General features: G+C 41.3%; 1 protein-coding gene across 4 annotated transcripts in view; it reads left to right on the forward strand.

Annotated features, from left to right (window-relative positions):
• The first annotated feature begins 11,359 nt into the window (after window positions 1–11,359).
• LOC114409621 (DNA-directed RNA polymerase 3B, chloroplastic-like) overlaps window positions 11,360–20,101 on the forward strand; it is a 46,393-nt gene continuing 37,651 nt past the window's right edge. For all 4 annotated transcript variants that reach the window (XR_003666144.1, XR_003666145.1, XM_028373133.1 and 1 more), the window contains exons 1-3: window positions 11,360–12,266; window positions 19,247–19,450; window positions 19,536–19,669. Coding sequence is in view for 2 of the 4 variants with exons in the window: in XM_028373133.1 (XP_028228934.1) it covers window positions 11,508–12,266; window positions 19,247–19,450; window positions 19,536–19,669 (1,097 nt within the window). In the remaining 2 variants the exon portion in view is untranslated. The remainder of the gene's footprint in view (window positions 12,267–19,246; window positions 19,451–19,535; window positions 19,670–20,101) is intronic.

The following is a 20,101-nucleotide window of genomic DNA, read 5'->3' on the forward strand; positions in this document are numbered from 1 at the left end:
GAAGGCGCTTTTTCTGTCGTGGTAGGCCCTTCTACTTGAGTTGGGAGGGAACTTCCGGCTCGGATCGAGAAATTCGGGTGGTTGTGTTGGTATGAGTTTTGAGCATTTTGGGGTGTTTTCATCCATGTTGGGGTGGTGGTGACCGCGTGGGTATCCCCTTCCTTTTTCCGTGTGCCCACCACTGGGGCTCTTCTATTGCTATTAGGGCCAGTGTTGGAGGCGTATTCAAACTTGCCTTTCCTTAGTCCGGACTCAATTCTTTCTCCGGCGAAGACAAGGTCTGCAATGTTGACCGGCATATATCCTATCAGCTTCTCGTAGTATAACGTAGGCAGCGTATCTACCATGATCGTGATCATTTCCCTCTCACTCATGGGTGGGATGACTTGGGCTGCTAGGTCTCTCCACCTTTGAGCATATTCCTTGATGGACTCATGTTCCCGTTTGCTCATGCTTTGAAGTTGGTTCCGATCGGGAGCCATATATGTGTTGTATTGGTACTGCCTAATGAAGGCAGTTGCCAAGTCTTTCCACGTCCGGACCTAAGAGGCTTCCAGATTTGTGTACCACGCCACTACTGCTCCGGCTAAGCTGTCTTGAAAGAAGTGCATTAACAGTTTTTCATCCATGGAATATGCCTCCATCCTTCGGCAATACATCCGAAGATGACTCTTTGGACACATCGTCCCTTTGTACTTGTCGAAATCTGGTACCTTAAACTTGGGAGGAATGATGATGTCAGGTACCAGACACAGATTGGCTAAGTCCGAGAAAGGATAGTTGCCGAGGCCTTCCACCGCTCTCAACCTCTCTTCAAGCAGATCGATCTTTCCCTTGTCTTTTGAAATGGGAACGGGTTCCTTAACGGGTGCGGATTGAGATGGGGCATGGCGGATTATGTTTGGCTGGGGAAACTCATGGGGGCCGGTTCCCTTGGGGGAAGTAAAGGGCCTAAATGGGCATCTCCTTCATCATCTTCCTGCAGAGGATAGTCGGCATGAGGAGGGAGTTGCCCTTCGAAGGTAGGGGCTTGGCTCAAATCGTCTAGAGCGGTACGGGGAGTGAAGTCTGGAGGCAAGCCATAAGGGTAGGCTTGAGGACTATACCTCCGATTGAAACTCGTCGCGCTTCTGTCCCGGCCCGAGTTCATTGCGGGTTGTAGCACCGGTTTCGCTTCCCTAGTTGTGTTGGAAGCGGCCGCCGTAGCATTGTCTTCTATTGATTTTTGAATTTTTAGCATGGCTTCTGTCATAGAAGCCATCTGATCTTTTAAAGCCGACATGTTGGCCTTCATTTGTTCTTGCACTCCCTCTTTGTTACCCATCTTACTTTTGGATCGGGTGTTATAGGGGTGGCTTTGCGCTTTTTTAGTTATGGCGAGTTTCCTAAAGAAACAAACAGTGGTGAGCATGCCACTAAATCATGAATATGTTATGCTAATGAATGATCAGAGCACTTAGATCCACCTCAAGACCCCTTTTTAGACAACGTGATGAGTTTTAAGAACTTCTCTTTTTTATAAAAATGGAACAAAAGCTTTCATCTAGCCAAGATTTCACAAAAGTGTTACAATAGAACCTAACGGTTTCTAATTATATGGGCCATTAAATCTATCATGTGTTGACAATAATTGATTAGCCCATGAATTTCCTCTGGGGCTGAACACACTTTGGCCATGGCCCTTGCTTTGGCTAGTAGTCGTGGGAGGTCTTGACTTCCATTTAAGGTCAAGGAGAACCTATCCATCCACATGGTCGCTTCTTAATGCAATGCATCAATCACCCTTCCTCTTGCCTCCTTCTCGGCGTATGCTTGTGCGAAGTCTTCTACTAGCTTTTGCTCATGAGCCAAAGACTGGTTTAACTCCTCTTTGTACTGCCCTATTATAGCTAGCATGCTTTGCTCCGTGTCTTCTAAGTGTTGGGCCAAACTCCTCTTGGATCTTGAGCAAGCAGCTAACTTCTCCTTTAAGATCATGCTATGTACTCGTGATTGGTCTCTCTCTTCCCTTTGAAGCTTGAGTTCCTTGTTGCTGCCCCACAAAGCTCCATGGAATTTGTCTCGGCCATGCTTTTCCTTGCGAGCCCTCTTGGTTTCTTGTTCAAGGGCTCTTGCGGTAGCTGCATTTTCTTCTCGTAACTCGGCACTCGCTTTCCGGACGTCTGTAGCGACTAACTTGAATTTTTCTTTAGCGAGTCTTGCCTTTCCTAGCTCTATTTTTAGAGCTCGGACTTCTTCATCCTCTTCCGGAGCTTCGAAGTTCTCCTCGTTGATAATTTTCAACTTGGAGAGCCAATCTGACCCTCGTGTATGAACTTTCAGCCATTCATGATAACCACCGATGATGCCATTACGGATGCCCCTAAGTTCTTTATCTTTTCTTAACGGGCTTTCCCATGCCTTGTGGACTCTTTGTACAATCTTGAAACTTTGCATGCCGAAATCTCTCACAAGGAAAGGTGAGAGGCTGTCTTCCGTCGGTGCTCCCCTCATGGGGTACCCTAACTGTCTTATAGCAAGTGCAGGATTGTAGTTAATACAACCCCTCATCCCTATCAACGGAATGTTTGGGTAGTCCCCACATGAGAAGAGAACTCCCTCTTTTTCTTCCTTCAATCAAGGAAACCAGTTGATTGTTCTGCCTCCTATCCCAGCCAAGTATTGGTCCCAATCTACTCTTCTCTTTTTGACACACGAGCGATGACTTTGAAGCGGACATGGGTGCCTTATGTCTTGTTGGAATAGGTGCGAAACCAACCATACACAAAGAGCGGGTATGCAGCAGATAATCTGTGCGCTGTTCTTCTCGCACCTTCAGTCAAATGTATCAAATAAGTCCGCCAAGATAGCTACCACCAGACTCTCCTTGCTATGGTGATATGCAAGGAAAGCATCAATCGCGACTAGGTCCACCAAACCGTCCATGTTTGGAAAGAGAACTACCCCAAAGATTAGCAAAGCTAATACGTCCGCAAACGGGACCCACTCCTCTTGATTCGCCATATCCCTTGCCTTTCCTTCCAACTCTCTCGTCGAATCCCTAACCACAACTGCAATCTTGCTCAAGGAGGGAAGAAACCCGGAGAAAAGATACGATTTTCTTTCCCAAGAGGACATCCTAGAATCTCCTCAAATTCTTCAACAGTCGGTACTATTTGGAAGTCCCCAAACGTGAAGCATCTCAATGGCTGGTCATAGTATTGGGTGAGGGATACAACGGCTTCCGTGAATACCTCCACTATGGTCAAATCTAAAATCTTTTCGTACGCCTTGCGGAAGGCTTGCATTTGGGGGGGTCCCATCAACCGTCCCAACTCCTTAAGGCTGGTGACATCTAGGCCCTTAATCTTGACTTGATAGAATCTTTTTCCGATTTGATTTGTTCCCATCATTTACCTAAAAAGGGGTGAATCAAGGCTTTGATATGAATGATGCAATGCACATGCATGAAACGAAAAGAAGAAAAACAAGTGGTAGTTCACATACACGAGACCGAAAAAGATCCACCTTTTTAATTCTACGTTTTAGGCATTGCGGCGCCCCAATGTATGCAATAAAAAGTGAAGCGCTACTCTAAAGAGACAAGATATCACTAGATATACAACAAAACTATAATCTATGTGATATTCGCAGAAGAATGCATGAAAACAAATGGTACAGAGCGTGCTTGCTCCATGCCCCTATTTAGGGACCTATAGGATAATATCTAGGGGTCTCTAATAACTACTCCCAACGATCCATATCTCACATGGCTGTTCTCTAGAGGTATCATCACTCAAGATAATAATATTGCAACGGTATGGAATATCAGCGACAACACATTATAAAGAGGGAAAGCTCTAGACGAGGTTTCACTATTATCAAGCAAGTCGGAGACCTAGCATGACCATAGATCCACCTCCACTCCTTAGATTTCCATGAACCCGGGTGTAGGGCCCTTTTTACTCAAACCCGTGGGTGCTTAGAATGCGGTGTAAAAATGTGGAAAAAACAACATTTATTATTTTTACACAGTTCAAGAAAAAACGCACACACAAAGTTTCATAATTCCAATCTTTCCTAAAATAGGCCTAACTCACTTAAAAAAAGTCACCAGTGGAGTCGCCAACTGTTGCAACCTACCCTTTTGCGGGCGAGCGAGGCGAGGCTCACAGGTGCGTCTTCCATGGGAGGAAAATGCGCGGAGTCGCCACCAACGTTTATTGAAAGGAAAATGTTAGAAAAACCAAAGGAAACTGGTCATAAAGAATATTCCATATTCGGGAGTTATCTTTACGCTTGAGGAGGGTATTAACACCTCTCACGTTTGTCCCGAAGGACAACAACCTTAGATTACAGTTGTGTGAAATCATGTATCTAAAATTTTTGTCTCTTTTTATTTTTGAGGTCGACAAAAGCGGGGCTTTTGCTCCTACGTACCCTCCATTGAAGAGGAAATCAAACCTACGTAGTTCTTTCCAAAGGTAGTGAAGTGATGTGTTGATTTTACGCTTTCGAACGGTCCATGTTAACCGATGAAAGCAAAGAGGATCGTTTAAGGCATTGGACCTTAAAACGGTTTTCAGTGATTTTTGCGGACAAAGCTTGATTTTGTGAGTTGATTTTTAGCCTTAATTTCACTTTAGTTATTAGTCAATTCAATTAAGAAAGAAAAATCTCAAAGAAAAACGTCCGATTGATTTTTTTGATTATTTTACTAAATTATATTTTTTGATTATTATATTATTATTTTATCTCTTTTTTGGTTTTAAACGTGGTTACGGCATGACCGACCGGTCGGATTTCATTTTAACAAAAATTAAAAGATGTTACAATTCAAATGATCGGTGAAAATTTATTTTATTTTTGATTAGGCGAGAAAATGACTAGAATAAATGATTAAAGCACATCAAAAGGGGGTACGGAAAGTAAATGAAATGTAAATAAAAGTACGCGAAACAAGTGGGGATCACTAAGGGTACAGAATGAATTGAAAAGTTCGATTTCGGGAACTTACCGGTTGAAGACCAACAAACGACGAAGAACAATGAAGAACGGTGGAAAACCTTCGTGAAATTGCCCACAGAAACGTCTCGGAAGCGTTACGGAAGTGCCTCGGCTTGGATTTTCTTCACGAAAACAATTTTTCTCACTAATTTTAAGTGATTCTCAGATACCAGGAGGGTTGAACATTTTTGTTTTGCCCTCCTCCCCCTATTTATAGAGAAAAGAGGAAGAAGCTTGCCACCCAGCTCGCCCAGGCAAGCTAGGTTGCTTCCTCCCGAAGGCACCGCCTTCTGGTGGAACTTCCTGGAAGGCCCAAGTGGGCCTGGTTGCTATTTGCACCCCCCGTTTACTAAATACACCCCTACCTTTTTTTTGCTGATTCTTTTTTCATAACGTTACGGAACTTTACGAATTTCGTAACGATACTTGTTTTCTTTCCGTAATGTCACAGAACCTTACGGATTACGTAATCATCCCTTTTTTTGCTTCTGGAATGTTACGGAACCTCACGAATTGTGCAACAATGCTTCCTTTTGACTTCTGACATGTTACAGAACCTCACGGATTATGCAACAATGGGTGCCAAGTACCTTGAAGCGGTCAAGCAAAGGTTGCATGCCATCAAGCAATGGTCCCCGGATGAAATTAGGGTATGACAACAACCCAGTAGGCTTTGTGCTCTATCTCTACAAGAAGATGGCATGCCTTGCCAAAGACAACCCGATAAGGCGACATTCCTATGGGTGCTTTGTTGGCAGTCTTATGCACCTAAAGAGCATCATCCAACCTAGTGCTCCAATCCTTTCTGTTCGGCTGCACAATCTTCTCTAAGATCCTTTTTATCTCCCTATTTGAAATCTCAGCCTGCCCATTAGTTTGGGGGTCGTAAGGTGTGGAAATTCTGTGCACGACCCCATACTTTTTGAGCAAGGCATACATGGATCTGTTACAAAAATGGGTGCCTTGATCACTAAAGATGGCTTTAGGGACTCCAAACCTGCAAAACAGATTAGATCTAACAAAATCTACAACAACCTTCCACCCATTTTTAAACACAATCAACAACAAGGAGAATACAAACAAAACCAAAAGAGACAGGGAAAGGCCCCATAAAATCTATACCCCAGACATCAAACACCTCACAGAATAACATGGGTTGTTGAGGCATTTGTTGTCTCCATGAAAGTGAACCGCCTGCTCTTTGACAAGGCTCACAAGTGCTACAAATTCTCCACGCATCCTTGAAGATGGTGGGCCAATAGAAACTGCAGTCAAGCACCTTGCGAGCTGTCCTCTGTATGCCAAGATGGCCACCTGGTGCGGAAGAATGACAGAATTGTAGGACTGAGTTGATCTCATGGTCTGGAATGCATCTCCTAATAACCTAGTCACTGCACAACTTCCACAAATAGGGGTCATCCCAAATATAATGCTTAGCATCGCTCTTAATTTTATCATTTTGAGCTTTAGATGCTAAGGGAGGAAAAACAGAAGCAACCAAATAATTCACAATATTAGCAAACCAGGGAGTGGGGAAGGAATCAGAAATACTATACAGAATGTACAACTGGTCGTCCGAAAAATCATCCCGAATGGGTGAGTCCTTAGACGCACGCTCAATCCTACTCAGGTGGTCAGCCATGAGGTTCAGTGCACCACTCCGATCACGGATTTCCAAATCAAACTCATGGAGCCAAAGCATCCACCTGATCAATCTAGGCTTTGATTCAACCTTTTTCAACAGGTACTTCAAAGCTGCATGGTTAGTATAAATAATAACACGAGTACCAAGTAAATATGAACGAAATTTCTCAAGAGCAAAAACTATCGCTAATAGCTCATTCTCTGTGGTAGTGTAATTTGCTTGGGCAACATCCAAAGTTCTGGAAGCGTAGTAGATTACCCGAGGCAGCTTGTCAATCTTTTGAGCAAGGACATCCCCCAATGCGTAATTGGATGCATCGCACATTAGCTCAAATGGGGTTGTCCAATTAAGAGCCTGAATGATAGGGGTGGTAGTCACTACACGCTTAAGGAAATCAAAAGCCTCCTTACACCTGTCATTAAAATCAAACTCCACCTCTTTTTGCAGTAGATTGGATAGTGGAAGGGCCACTTTGCTAAAATCCTTGATAAAGTGCCTATAAAACCCCGCATGACCAAGAAAAGAACGAACCTCTCGCATGCAAGAGGGGTAAGGCAATTGTGAAATAACAACTATTTTTGCAGGGTCTACCTCTATGCCCCTACTGGAAATGATATGCCCATACTTCAAAAATTAGAGTACCATCCTGAATATCTAAATTTGAACAAAAGGTTCTAACTAAATCAGGATAATAAGGAAGTTTTAAAGATATAAAATGGATTATCCCGGAGTTTTGAAATGCTTGAAAACAATCAAACATTTCATCATCAATGAATGCCAAGTCTATAAACTTAGGGTCTATGATGGAATGAGAAGAGAAAAGGGAAGTGTACTGGATACGTTGTTCTCCTCGTTCTTCCGAGGAGAACAACGTAGAAGATGATATAGAAGGAGGAATTGATGCTGGCTGTGCTCCAGAGGCTCTATGGCATCGAGTTCCGGTGGCCGCGATAGAGGTTGAAGCCCCCTTTCGCTTCTTCGATGGTTTTGCCGTTGTAGGAGTTTTATGAGAATTTTAATCAATAGAGATGAAAAAGAATTGAAAATGATGAAGAATGGGCTTTGTGGGAAGTGATTTGGTTGAGAAATGAAGAAGTTATGTGATTTTGAAGTTTTGGGTAAAAGAGGTATGTTGCGGAGAAGAAAATGAGAAGACTGTGTTTCTGACATTTTGTATTTATAGAAGGAGACGCGCTGTAATCGATTATACAGTTATTGTAATCGATTACCAAAACTAATACTATATATGTAATCGATTACGTGTGAACTGTAATCGATTACAAGAAGTCTGTTCTGCTGTAATCGATTACTCATAGTGGTAATCGATTACCAGAGAATCAAAACTAAATTAAAAAAAATCAGTCATGAACACATACATGATAACTTATAACATTTCAATTATTTTAGCATATCAATATAATTTTAAAAGAATTCAATCATGTCAAATCATACATAGTCAATTTCAAGCATGATCAACTAAAAATTCAATCAATCATGTATATTCAAATCTTTAAACTAAATATAATTAATTAATCATAATAAATTTTAACATAATCAAACAATTTTGGAATTATCTTCAATTAGCCACAATAATAAAACTTAATTGAATGCAATAATCAAACTTTGAGATAGTTCAGATGTTACCTCTTTTGAGATTTTACTGATAATGTTGTCAAGAAGATGCTTTTAGGAAACATTCTACTCTTTTGCTTTAGTCTTTGATTTCTTGAGAATCATCTTCTTCGCTTTCATAGTTCTTTGTTAAGAGGTTGATCTCTTCTTTCTCAGAGCCTTCAGATGAATCATTATCGTCCCAAGCAATGTAGGCTTTCTTAGCCTTCCTTTCTCCATAATTTTTCTTTTCAATTTTCTCAGTCCATAATTTTTCTTTTCAGTTTTCTCAGTCCATTGCTCAGAGCCTTCAGATGAATCATTATCGTCCCAAGCAAGGTACTGCCTCAGCTTCATTTCCTCTTCTTTCTTCTTCTTCTTTCTTAATTCTCTCAATTCTCTCCACTTCTGAACCTTGGAACCCCTTCCTCAGCTCCCCTTCACGCCTATTTATAGAAAAAAGGCACTTGGGACAATGGTAGCTCACCCAGGCGAGCTAAGGCTTACTCTTGAAGTAATTGGCTCGCTCAGGTGAGCCGCAACTCACCCAGGCGAGCTGGTTCCTTCAGGTTGAAGTAATTTGGGGCCCCAGGCGAGCCACAGGCTAGCCTGCGCGAGCCAGAGGCTAGCCTGTGCGAGTTAGGGTCTCGGAAACTCAATGAAAAGACCCTTTTGTCCCTCATTTTTTTTGGTATTTTTCGCATTATTGTTCAAAACATTGAACGATCTTTCGTCTTATGCGGTAACTGGCGTTGAACAATGCAGTTTGGCTAGCGAGAATCAAAACATCAATGAATGATAGTCCCTAGACGAAATTGGGGTCTGACATATTGCAAAGGATATCTTAGCTATTCCTGTATCATCAGTAGCTTCTAAATCTGCTTTTAGCATCGGTGGCCAGATTTTAAGTCTTCATCGTAGTCAACTTCATTGGACTACTTTAGAGGCATTGATGTGCACTAGAAGTTGGTTATTGAGGGTAGAAACTGATGGTAAAATATCTTGAATACTTAATTTAGTTATCCTATTAAATAACTATTTATTTCTAATTTAATAACTAATTATTTACATTTGATACAGGTATTTTGAAATCTAAAATTCTTGCACAAAGTGGTACTTTGGTTAATGAGATAACTTCATATGATGAAAGTATATGCTATATAAGAATGTAAATTTTTAAATGATTAATTTCTTCTTTATATTAAAATTTTGGTTTATGGTTTATACATGTGATAATGCAAGTGATATGATGGGAAATGGCCATACTACCCACTTGGAGGAATGAATACTACATATACTTCCAATCATTGAAGAATTAGGAGTGTAGCTATTTTTATTTTAGAGGAATGAACTCTACATCTAATGTTGGAAATTTATTCTAGTTACATACATTTGAGACTTATTTGAATCTTGTGTGGAATATTTGAAACTTATTTCGAATGTTTAAAACTTATGTTAATTGTTTGTTATTGATAATTATATCTTTTATGTTGTGATTGATATCCATAATTATCACTTTGATTTATGCCATTGTTGTCCAAAATTATATTTATGCTATGATTGTTGTTTATATATAAATTTTTAACAAGATATTTTAATTGTATTTCGGGGATGGGGCGGGACGGGGAAAAACCGACCCCTAGTGAGTTTAGGAGCGGGGGGTAAATTTCTAGCCCCGTTGGTTTTCGGGGGCAGGGGTAGGGTAAACAAAAACCGCCCCCACTGTCATTCCTAGTTTTAATTATTCTAAAAAGCTAAATAATAATCATAAAATATAACATCAATGAATTGGACAACAAGAGTGTTTAAAAATAAAATCTCTTTAACTAAAAGTCATTCGGGCTTGATCGAGTTGGGTCAAATTTGACACAAACAAAAAAAAAAAATCAATCCGAAGAGTCAAGTCAAGTCAATTTCCTCAACTCTTGAAAATCCCTATAATACCCATCATGAAGTCATAATTAAGAAATTTTTTTAGGAAACTAACCTAAAAACTAAAAAATTTAAACTGAAATTTTGGTGCTCTTAATTTTTCAAATCCATGATTTTCGTCATCTAATTCTTAATTCTAAAATTTGCTTTCCCTAATTATATGAATTGATGATTCTGATTCATCTTGGTGGATTATTAATTATTAATTTAATTAAAAGTTAATTAAAAATTATTAATTATGAAAAAAAATTAATCATGACACAATTGGGTGTGTTATTGAAGATTTGTGCGTGAGAGGGAGTATTCGGTTGACATGATTTGGAAAATTTTGTTACTAGAAACTGTTGTTGGAAACAAGGGAAAATGCGGAGTCTAAAGTTGAACCAAATGTTTTCCGATGAGGATGAATACTGTCCTACATTATGGTGGAGCGTAAATGTTGTGATTAGCGAATTAATCGAAGTGGATTTGTCCCTGTCCATCCACCTCCGCAAAGCTTTTGGTTGACGAGGATGGTGAGAGCCCATGTGAGGTTGCACCTAAGTCCTGGCGACAACTTCCATGCCTTGGTGGGAAGCAAATGCATGAGTTTTGTGGGGAAATCGACGATATGATTAAGGTAAAAAGGGAGTAACACGGACGAGAAACATGGCCTTGTCGTCGAGGTTTTCGGAAAATGTGGGATCAGTGTCAATGTTGATGGTGGAAGCGAAGGTGATTATGGTATTATAATTGAAGATATCCAGCAATGAATTGATTATGGTATGCACTTGTAACCTTAGGGTCGCAATTCATTTTGGATTGCAGTGATGGGTGGCAAGATGTCATCGGTGCAAGCGACTCCATATATGATTGTGCAACCAAGGATATTTTTATTATTAAAGGGTTTTTTTTTATAATAATTAATGGTTTTTAATTAATTTATAATTAATTTAATATTTATCATGATTTTTAGTTAATAATTTAATGCATCAACGAAAATCATTAATTTGTAATACTTGGAAATCAAATATTACAATTAAAAATGAAAAACACCGAAATCGTAAATTTAAAAAACTAAAAGTACCAAAATACAATTTAATCAAACTAAAATAATAAAATATCTTTAATTTTCATTTTATGTTTATTTTTTTAAAAAATTCTGCCGGGTCCATAGGATTACAAGGTTTAAGAGAGGTTTGAACCTCATCCTAGAAGGCGAGCGAAACACAATCATCCTCTCCGTTTCTTTCCTTCCTTCTCCTTCCTGCCCCCGCGCGTGGTTCCGGTCTCTCGGAACAATCAACACAACACCAACACACGTTCACGCTTTCATTCATTTTATAAACACACAATGACATTGGCATCTTCATTCCCCACTCCACAGGTTCACGCTTTCGACAACCCCGCCAGAAGTAGAAGTCACCTTCACATCATTAAACGCAACAAGCCCCACCGAACCCTCCACTTTCTCTTAATCCCAACCTCTCCCCCCTCCTCCGCGCTCCTCTTCTCCTGCTCCTCCTTCCCCCTCACCCACTCCGACCCAATCCTCCAGTTTCGCCACCACCACCTCCTCTCCACCGACGGCAACTTCGTGGTCGAAGACCTCAGCGCTGCGGTTGAGGAGGACGCGTCTCCGGCCGCCGCAAGGATCTTCGTCCAGGAGCCGCCGTGGCTGTTCCTGAAGGGTTTGCTAATGCAGGAAGAGGAGATGAGACAGAAGGGGAAGGAGAGGGAGAAGTATAATTTGCTGCGAAGGAGGCAGATTGAGGCGGAGACTGAGGCCTGGGAGAGGATGGTGGAGGAGTACAGGGAATTGGAGAGGGAGATGCGGGAGAAGATGTTGGCGCCCAATTTGCCGCACGTCAAGGCGCTCCTCTTGGGCTGGTTCGAGCCGTTCAGGGCCGCCGTGGAGGCCGAGCAGACGGCTCACCACGCCCGCCCCAAGAAGCAGCAGGACTCCATTGCCCCCCACGTCGACGACTTGCCCGCAGATAAGGTGGCCGTCATTGTTATGCATAAGATGATGGCCATGGTGATGGAGAGTGAGGAAGGCTGTGTTCAGCTTGTTCATGCTGCTATTCATATTGGCTTGGCTCTAGAACAGGAGGTAATATGGCACTATTTTGTTTTCAAATTATTACAAGAATGGGTTAGTTTTAGCCTTTTAGGTCAGACATACAATACATAGCTTTGAACCACCGAGCATGTAGATCAATTGGCATGGGTTGTTCCACCTTAACAGTTGTCTCCATTCGAAGTTGTTCCTGGCTCGAACATGATTGCTTCCATTGGAGGATACCTGATGTCTAGACCATAAAAAATACAATGCATAGCTTTCAGATTAACCTTGTCCTTGAATGTAGTGGTTGGGTAAAATCCCCTCTATGGGTAGCTTTTGAAATATTATTGATATTGTAGGTAAAGTCCAGTTTACTTCCATGTGACTGGTGACTCTTGTTTTTTTTTTTTTATCAGCAAAACTAAATATATTATATATATATATCAATGATCAAAAGTACCAGAGGTACTAGTACATAGGGATATACATCCTGATATCTAGACACCGAGACTAAGGTATTCTAGATATTAGGAGAACATGTCTTTTGTTCTAATTGTAACACCCATTACATGATAAAACCCTGACTAATATTGCTTGCCCATTGATTGAGATGAGTTGAGAAATGCTTCTCAAAATGTCTAAGCCAAGTCCAAGTCCAGAAAACAGCTTCATCGAACAATCTGTTAGCATCAAATTCTGCGTTTGAAAACAGAACTCTGTTTCTGGTTTTCCAAATAGCCCAAGTTACCGCCATCCACCAGTATCGCCATCTCTTACTCCTTAAACCTTCTGCCTGGATAGAGATATGCTGTAGAAAATTCTGTTTAGGTCCAAGAGGAAAGGCAGTATGTAAGTTCAGCCAAGACATCGATTCCCACCAAATTGGTTGGATAAAGACGCAATGGAAAAACAAATGAGATGCCTCCTCTAAAGCTTCTCTGCAGAAAGGACATCGCAGATCCTGCAATTGCACCTGTCTCCTATGCAGATTCATCCGTGTTGGTAGTCTATCTTCTATTAGCCTCCAAGCAAAAACTGAAATTTTGCTAGGAATTTTAATCTTCCATAATGCCTTACACCAGTCCTGTTGCTGACCCCCTTTAGAAGCTTCCAAAATCAGATTGTAGGCACTACGAGTGGAATATACCCTTGTTTGATCACCTAACCATTCCCATTCATCTGATCCTTGCTGCTGAATGTGTATACCTTCGATATCCTTTAAAAAATTGATTGCTGACTCAATTTCATTTTCGAACAGCGGTCTTCTCCACAGAAACTGCCACTCCCAACCTGACTGCATGTGCTGGCCCATGTGTCTGATGGTTTGGTTTTGCTGTGTAGATATTTGGTACAATCTAGGATACCTCTCAGCTAGAGGTTGCTGCTGCTGATGCCATTTATCTTCCCAAAGCCTGACCTTATCAGCTCCTACAATTTTCCACCTCATGTTGCTGTAAACTATGTCTCCATGTTGTGCTGAATTGACAGTTTGTTTTAAATCTTTCCACCATAGAGATTGATGCCCTGCCCTTCCTTGTTCATATAAGCTCCTCCATCCTCCATACTTTGACTCCAACACCCTGGACCAGATTTCTCCCTTCTCTTGCATATAATTCCATTTCCATTTGGCTAGTAAAGCAAGATTAAAGGTATCAATATCTTTAATCCCCAGCCCACCTTTTTCCTTTGGCATACAAACTTGGTCCCATTTAATCCATGCAATTCTTTTTTGCTCTATTTCTCCACCCCACAAAAATCTACGTTGTATCCTTTTGAGCCTTTCCACCACTGTTTTTGGGATCCTGAAAAAAGACAAGAAGTAAATTGGAATTGATGTTAGTGCAGCCTTAATTAATGTCACTCTCCCTCCCCATGAGATGTATCTTTGTTTCCATTTTGCCAATTTCCTCTCATATTTGTGGATAATGTTGTTCCACGTTTGTGTTTGCCTCGGATTAGCCCCTATAGGTATGCCAAGATATGTAAAAGGAAGAGATAACAGGTTGTAGTTTAAGTAATTAGCAGCATCACTCCTCCACTGATCTGAAACCCCGAAAGCTCCAAAGCAACTCTTAGCATAGTTAATCTTTAGGCCCGAGATTAACTCAAAGGCCCTCAAAGTAGCCTTTAATGCTTTCACATTTTCCATAGTTGCTTCTCCAAAAAAGATAGTGTCATCCGCGTATTGTAATATACTAATGTCAACCTTTTTTGATCCCACTGGATAACCCCTGTACATGTTTTCAGCTATTGCCTTTCTCAGCAGTCCAGATAAGGCTTCCATCACCAAATTAAACAAGAAGGGGGCCAGCGGGTCCCCCTGTCTAATTCCTTTTTGAGGTATGAACTCATTTGTAGGACTTCCATTCACCAAAACTGACATTGACATAGACTTGAGGCTTCCTTCAATCCAAGTGATCCACCGGGAGTTGAAGCCAAACCTTCTCAACATATACAACAAGAATTCCCAAGATACCGAATCATAAGCCTTCTCCAAATCGATCTTGAAGATAAGACAAGGTTTGTGGTTCTTTCTTGCTTCATCTATTATCTCATTAGTGATTAAGACACTTTGCAGCAAATGTCTACCTTCAATGAAAGCGAATTGAGTTTCCTCAATTATTGCTGGCAGCACTCTTCTAATTCTGTTTGCAAGCACCTTGGCCACTATCTTGTACATGCACCCAATTAAGGATATGGGTTTGTATTCTCCCAAATGTTGTGGGTTTGAAATCTTGGGAATGAGAGCTATAAAAGAAGCATTACAGCCTCGGGGGATAGCACCATTAGCATGGAACTCATGAATATATCGAAATATATCATGCTTTATAGTTTCCCAAAACTGCTTTATGAATCTGAAATTAATACCATCAGGACCTGGGCTCTTATCATTGCCACATTCCCAGACAGCATTCTGAATTTCAGTTTCCTGAAATGGTGCCACAAGCATGGAATTCTGCTGTTGGTCTAAGGATTTGAAACTGATGCCATCAATTCTAGGTCTCTGAAAATCTGCTTCTTGAAATCTATTGGAGAAGAAGGTTCTGATTTCTTCCTTCACCTTATTAGGTTCCTCTGTCCAAACACCTTCAATGAGAAGTCCTTTGATGCTATTTCTATTTCTGTTTGCATTCACCCTGACATGGAAAAATCTTGTGTTGCAGTCTCCTTCCTTTAGCCATCTTGTTCTAGATTTTTGCCTTAATAATGTTTCATGTGCTTGGGCAGCCACCCACAAATCTTCCTGCAACTTCTTCCTTCTTGAAGTTTCCAAATCAGCCATATGTCTATGTAGTGTGTCCTCCTCTAATTTATTAAGCTCCACTTCCAGTTGCTGAACTTTTTTAAAAGTATCCCCATATTCTTCCTTGTTCCATATCTTTAATCTGCCCTTCAACCTTTTTATTTTTTCTTTTAATACATAAGCTCCCCATCCTGAAACTTGGACAGAATTCCAGCAATGATTGACTACATCTTTGAAAGATTTATCTGTTAGCCAGCAATTGAAAATCCTAAAAGGTTTAGGACCCCAATCCACATTATTAGCTTTGATACGAATAGGACAATGATCTGAAAAATTCCTTGCTAAAGTGAACTGCACACTTTCTGGCCACATGTCCCTCCATTCAGGGGATATTAATGCCCTGTCTAATCTGCTTTTAGATTCACCATTTGGCCTAAACCAAGTGTATTGCCTGCCCACATTAGGAACCTCCAATAACTCCATGTCTTCAATCCATTCATTGAATTCTTGCATGCTATTATCACCCACTAATCTGGCTGTTTTTCCAATTCTTTCGTTCGGGTTCCTTATGCAATTAAAATCCCCAAGCACACACCATAACTTTATTTGAGATGCTTGTTTCAGCTGTCTCACAGAATCCCACAATAGTCTTTTGTTATTTATATCGCAGGGAGAATATACTGTCACAATGCAGATTTTCATGGCCTCTCTGTTGCAAACTCCTTCCAAGAGCATGAAACCATTTCCAGTGACCTTGTTTTGTAACTTGAAGACTGATTCAGTCCACATGCACAAAATGCCACCTGCTGAATTGATTGCAGGTTGCATCTCCCATTTAACTTCATCACTACCCCATATAGCCTGACATAATGTTCTATCAATGCTATCTTTCTTAGTCTCCTGCAGACATAGCATTTGAATATTTTCTTTGTTGATTAATCTCCTTATGGCAGCCCATTTTACTCCCTTCCCCAAACCTCTAACATTATATGAGGCTATATTCATGGGTCCCTAGCATTATCTCCCAACCTCTCAACTTCCAATCTGTCTCTGGTTTCCATACTGCTTAATTTTTGTAAAATTTCCCTGTGGTGGGCATCCTGATTGTTTCCAGTGTTCACCCCCAATTGCTGGATCAATTTCCACATTTTAATAGTTTCCTGGGTCTGAATAGAACCTCCACTTGCCTCCTGTTCTTGATCTGAGTTGATGTCTCTACTTGCCTCCTGTTCTTGATCTGAATTGATGTCTCCTGTTTCACTTCTGTAATTATTTCTTTTATTGCTGTGCCGTATGATATTCAGTGGCATATGCCTTCCTTCCAGGCTTCCACGCCTTTGACTCCTCCTGTTAGACCAACTTCCACGGGAATATACCCGCCAATTGCCTTCCATTGCTTTTTTAGAAGGTGTATGGGCCAGGTAAGTGTGAGGTTCATTAAGTAATTCTGTTGGCTGGCCCAATTGAGGCCCACATTGTAAGTGAGTAGACTGCTGTTCAAAACTATTTCCTTTGTCATACAAGCCTTTCTTTTTCACCTCCATAATCTGCTTACCCTTATTCGGGTTACCTTCACATTCAAAAGCACGTGGAGCTGGCTGGCACTTCACACCACTGCTCTCTCCCTTCTCTCTCTTTCCACTTTCGTGAATAACACTGGTACCACTGCTCTCCCCCTTCTCTTTCTGCCCACTCTCAAGAATAGCATTGGGTTGCCGTGGTTGACCGTTGAGGTGAGTTTCCATACATGGAAGGTTTGCCGCATGCACCTCGAGATTTGCGTCGAATGTTGGCTTGCTATTCAGAGTGGTCTTTATCCGCAGGACGTCATCTTTATCCATGGGGTCTTCAGTCCGCTTCCATCCATTGGACAAAGCAGTCACAGTGGTATCTCCGGCGCCGACGATACCCTGTGGAGTGTTAGGGCGGTGATTCAATGGCGCGGCTCGCGTAGCAGTCACTGTGGTGTCTCCGACGCCGACGAGGCTCTGTGGAGTGTTAGGGCGGTGATTCGATGGCGCGGCTCGCGTAATCTCGCAGTTAGTACCCTCCAAACAAGTGTCTTCTACGAATTCATCTCCGGTGCAGCTACCATTGGATTCCTGTTCATCCGACGTATCGCCGTAATAACTTCGTTTGCTATGATGTTCGCATGTCGTTGAACCGCACTCCTCAGCAACGTAGGCCTTGAAGGTGTCGTCGGCGACGTGAACATCGATGACGTGCGTGATCGTCGGCGGCCATGGGGTCCTTATAAGGACCCGCGCCCTATCCACTCGTCTTTTAGTCTCAACATCATCATCTACATCTACCATGTCTCCCATGGTTCCCACGATCTGCCAGATGTGATTCCTACCCCAAACTTGCAAAGGAATACCCCAACATTGTATCCACACCATCCTGTTTCCAGTGCGAAGATTTGACTTCCATTTCTCCAGAGAGTAGACCAGAGAACCATTTGGTCCCCCATTCATGAGTTGTGCAGCCACGACTTCGTTCACTCCAGTTAACAAGACTAGGTCATCCCCCAGGTATCGAGGGGTTAAATCCAGTCCTAACTCCCATCTTAGCTCCTCTTCCAACACTTCGAACTTGGCAGGGTTAGCTAATCGTCCAACCCATGCGTCTTCTAGCCACTGAGTTTCCTCCTTCTTCACAGATAAAAGTACAGAGGAGGTGCTAATTTCGTGCCATGAAGAAGGTTGCGGTTGTTCATGTTTTGGTGGCTGATTGTCATTTTTCTCCCTCACCACATCCGCGTACGAGAGTGTTAGTCTCTGGGGTTGTTGCCTGTTTCTTTGGTCACGTATGGTCATGTCTCCTCTGTCAGTCTCTATCTGTCTACCCCTGTTCTCATATGTTCGTCTCGCTCGAGTATACTTGGGAACGTTGACGAAGAGCTTCAGTCCTCCAATGACGCTATTATCTAGCTTCCGCGCCAATTGTTGAACATCATTGACCCCCTTAAATCGAACAAAGCCATATCTTCTTCCATTGTAGTTCCTTCGATTGGGTATGAAGATTTCTCTTACATCTCCCCATCGTTTGAAATGCTGCCAAAGATCCTTCTCTGTGATCTCATCCGTGAATCTCTTGAAGTAAAATGAAGAGATATCTGGGTGATCTCTCCAATTTGTAACAACTGCACTCTGTCGAACTCTTCCTCTTGTCTCGGTATACCTCTCATGGGGTTTGTTTCTGAGGCTCACACGATTTCTCACATCTCTCTTGGCTCTACTGGTCACTCGAACCCACCCTGTGTCTCTCTCAAGGCATTCCTCCCGTTCCTCTCTCTCTATTCTCTCTCTCCTCTCTCTCTCTCTCTCCTCTCTCTCTCATCTCTCTTTTTCTGGTGACTCTTGTGTAATACAGGGTTAATTGGCTGGCTGCATCGTGAATGCCAATGCAGAATAGAAGAACTAGATAAGCCTCTAATGCTTAAGTGGTTTAATATAGATTGGAATTTAGGGTCAGTTTGGATGAACTTCTTAGCAAACACATATAAGAAAAGGAAATAAGATGAATCAAGAAGGTAAAATGAGTAAAAAAATTTGCACAAGTTAAAATTAACTTATGTTCTTCAACATTTTCAAAAAACTTTATCATGTAACTTCTCTGTAAACACCCATTCTTTAGGAAGGTCTGAACAGTAAGGTTTTACAATTGATCCAAAGTGGACTTTAATCAAAGTATTTAGAAAAGTTACCTTCGTATATCTGACTTGACTGAAACATAATTGGTGCAGTTATTTTATAGATGTTGTAATTATCTTATTGTATTTCAGGTTAGGATTCATAAATTCATTGAAGGAAATAAAAGTAACCGGAGTAAGAAGACAGAGGGTGATGCTGAAGACAGTTTGGATAGTGATAAAGAAAAACAAAGAAATTATTTAAACAGTTTGCTTAAAAAAAATAGACTGAGGGAAGTGCAGATGATATTGAGAAAAGAAGAATGTAGTCCTTGGAGCCAGGACACACAGGCTAAGGTTCTTCTTTGATTAGTCAATTATCTTCTCTCTCTCTCTTGGTTTTAAAACGGGAATTTAATGAGTTAGCTTTGAAATTATGCAGCTGGGAAGTCGATTAATAGAATTATTAATCGATACAGCATATGTACACTCTCCGGTTAACCAGTCTGCCGATACTCCACCCGATATTCGACCAGCTTTCAGGCATGGTTTTAAGGCTGTACCATGGCATCCAGGGTGAGGTTTCACTTTTTTCTTTGTGGAAAAAGAAAGGGGGGTGTTAACTTTTTAATTAAGACTTGAGCTCCCTAACAACTAAGTGATACTGTCTGGTTAGACGAAGTTAAGATTGACTGTTTCTGTGATAGGAGATATTTGAGTATTATATGCATGTCTGAATGTGTCTTGTTATGATTTCTTTATCTCTGTCATGAGCGTACCCGCGTGCACGTACGTAGTTACACACACACGTAATGCAGATGCACACACACATGCACATACAAAAAAGATGTTGATGACTTGATGCTCCTCGGCATAGAATGTATTGTAATGAACTATGAGAGATAATCTTGGCTCAAGATAAATTGAAGAATAATAGTCCACATTTTAAAAGAGGTTCTCAAGAGTTCCTATGTCTATGATATGAGGTATGTGAGGAGAAAAAACTTT

The sequence above is a fragment of the Glycine soja genome, chromosome 4, assembly GCF_004193775.1.
Source record: "Glycine soja cultivar W05 chromosome 4, ASM419377v2, whole genome shotgun sequence".
In the NCBI taxonomy this organism is placed as follows: domain Eukaryota; kingdom Viridiplantae; phylum Streptophyta; class Magnoliopsida; order Fabales; family Fabaceae; genus Glycine; species Glycine soja.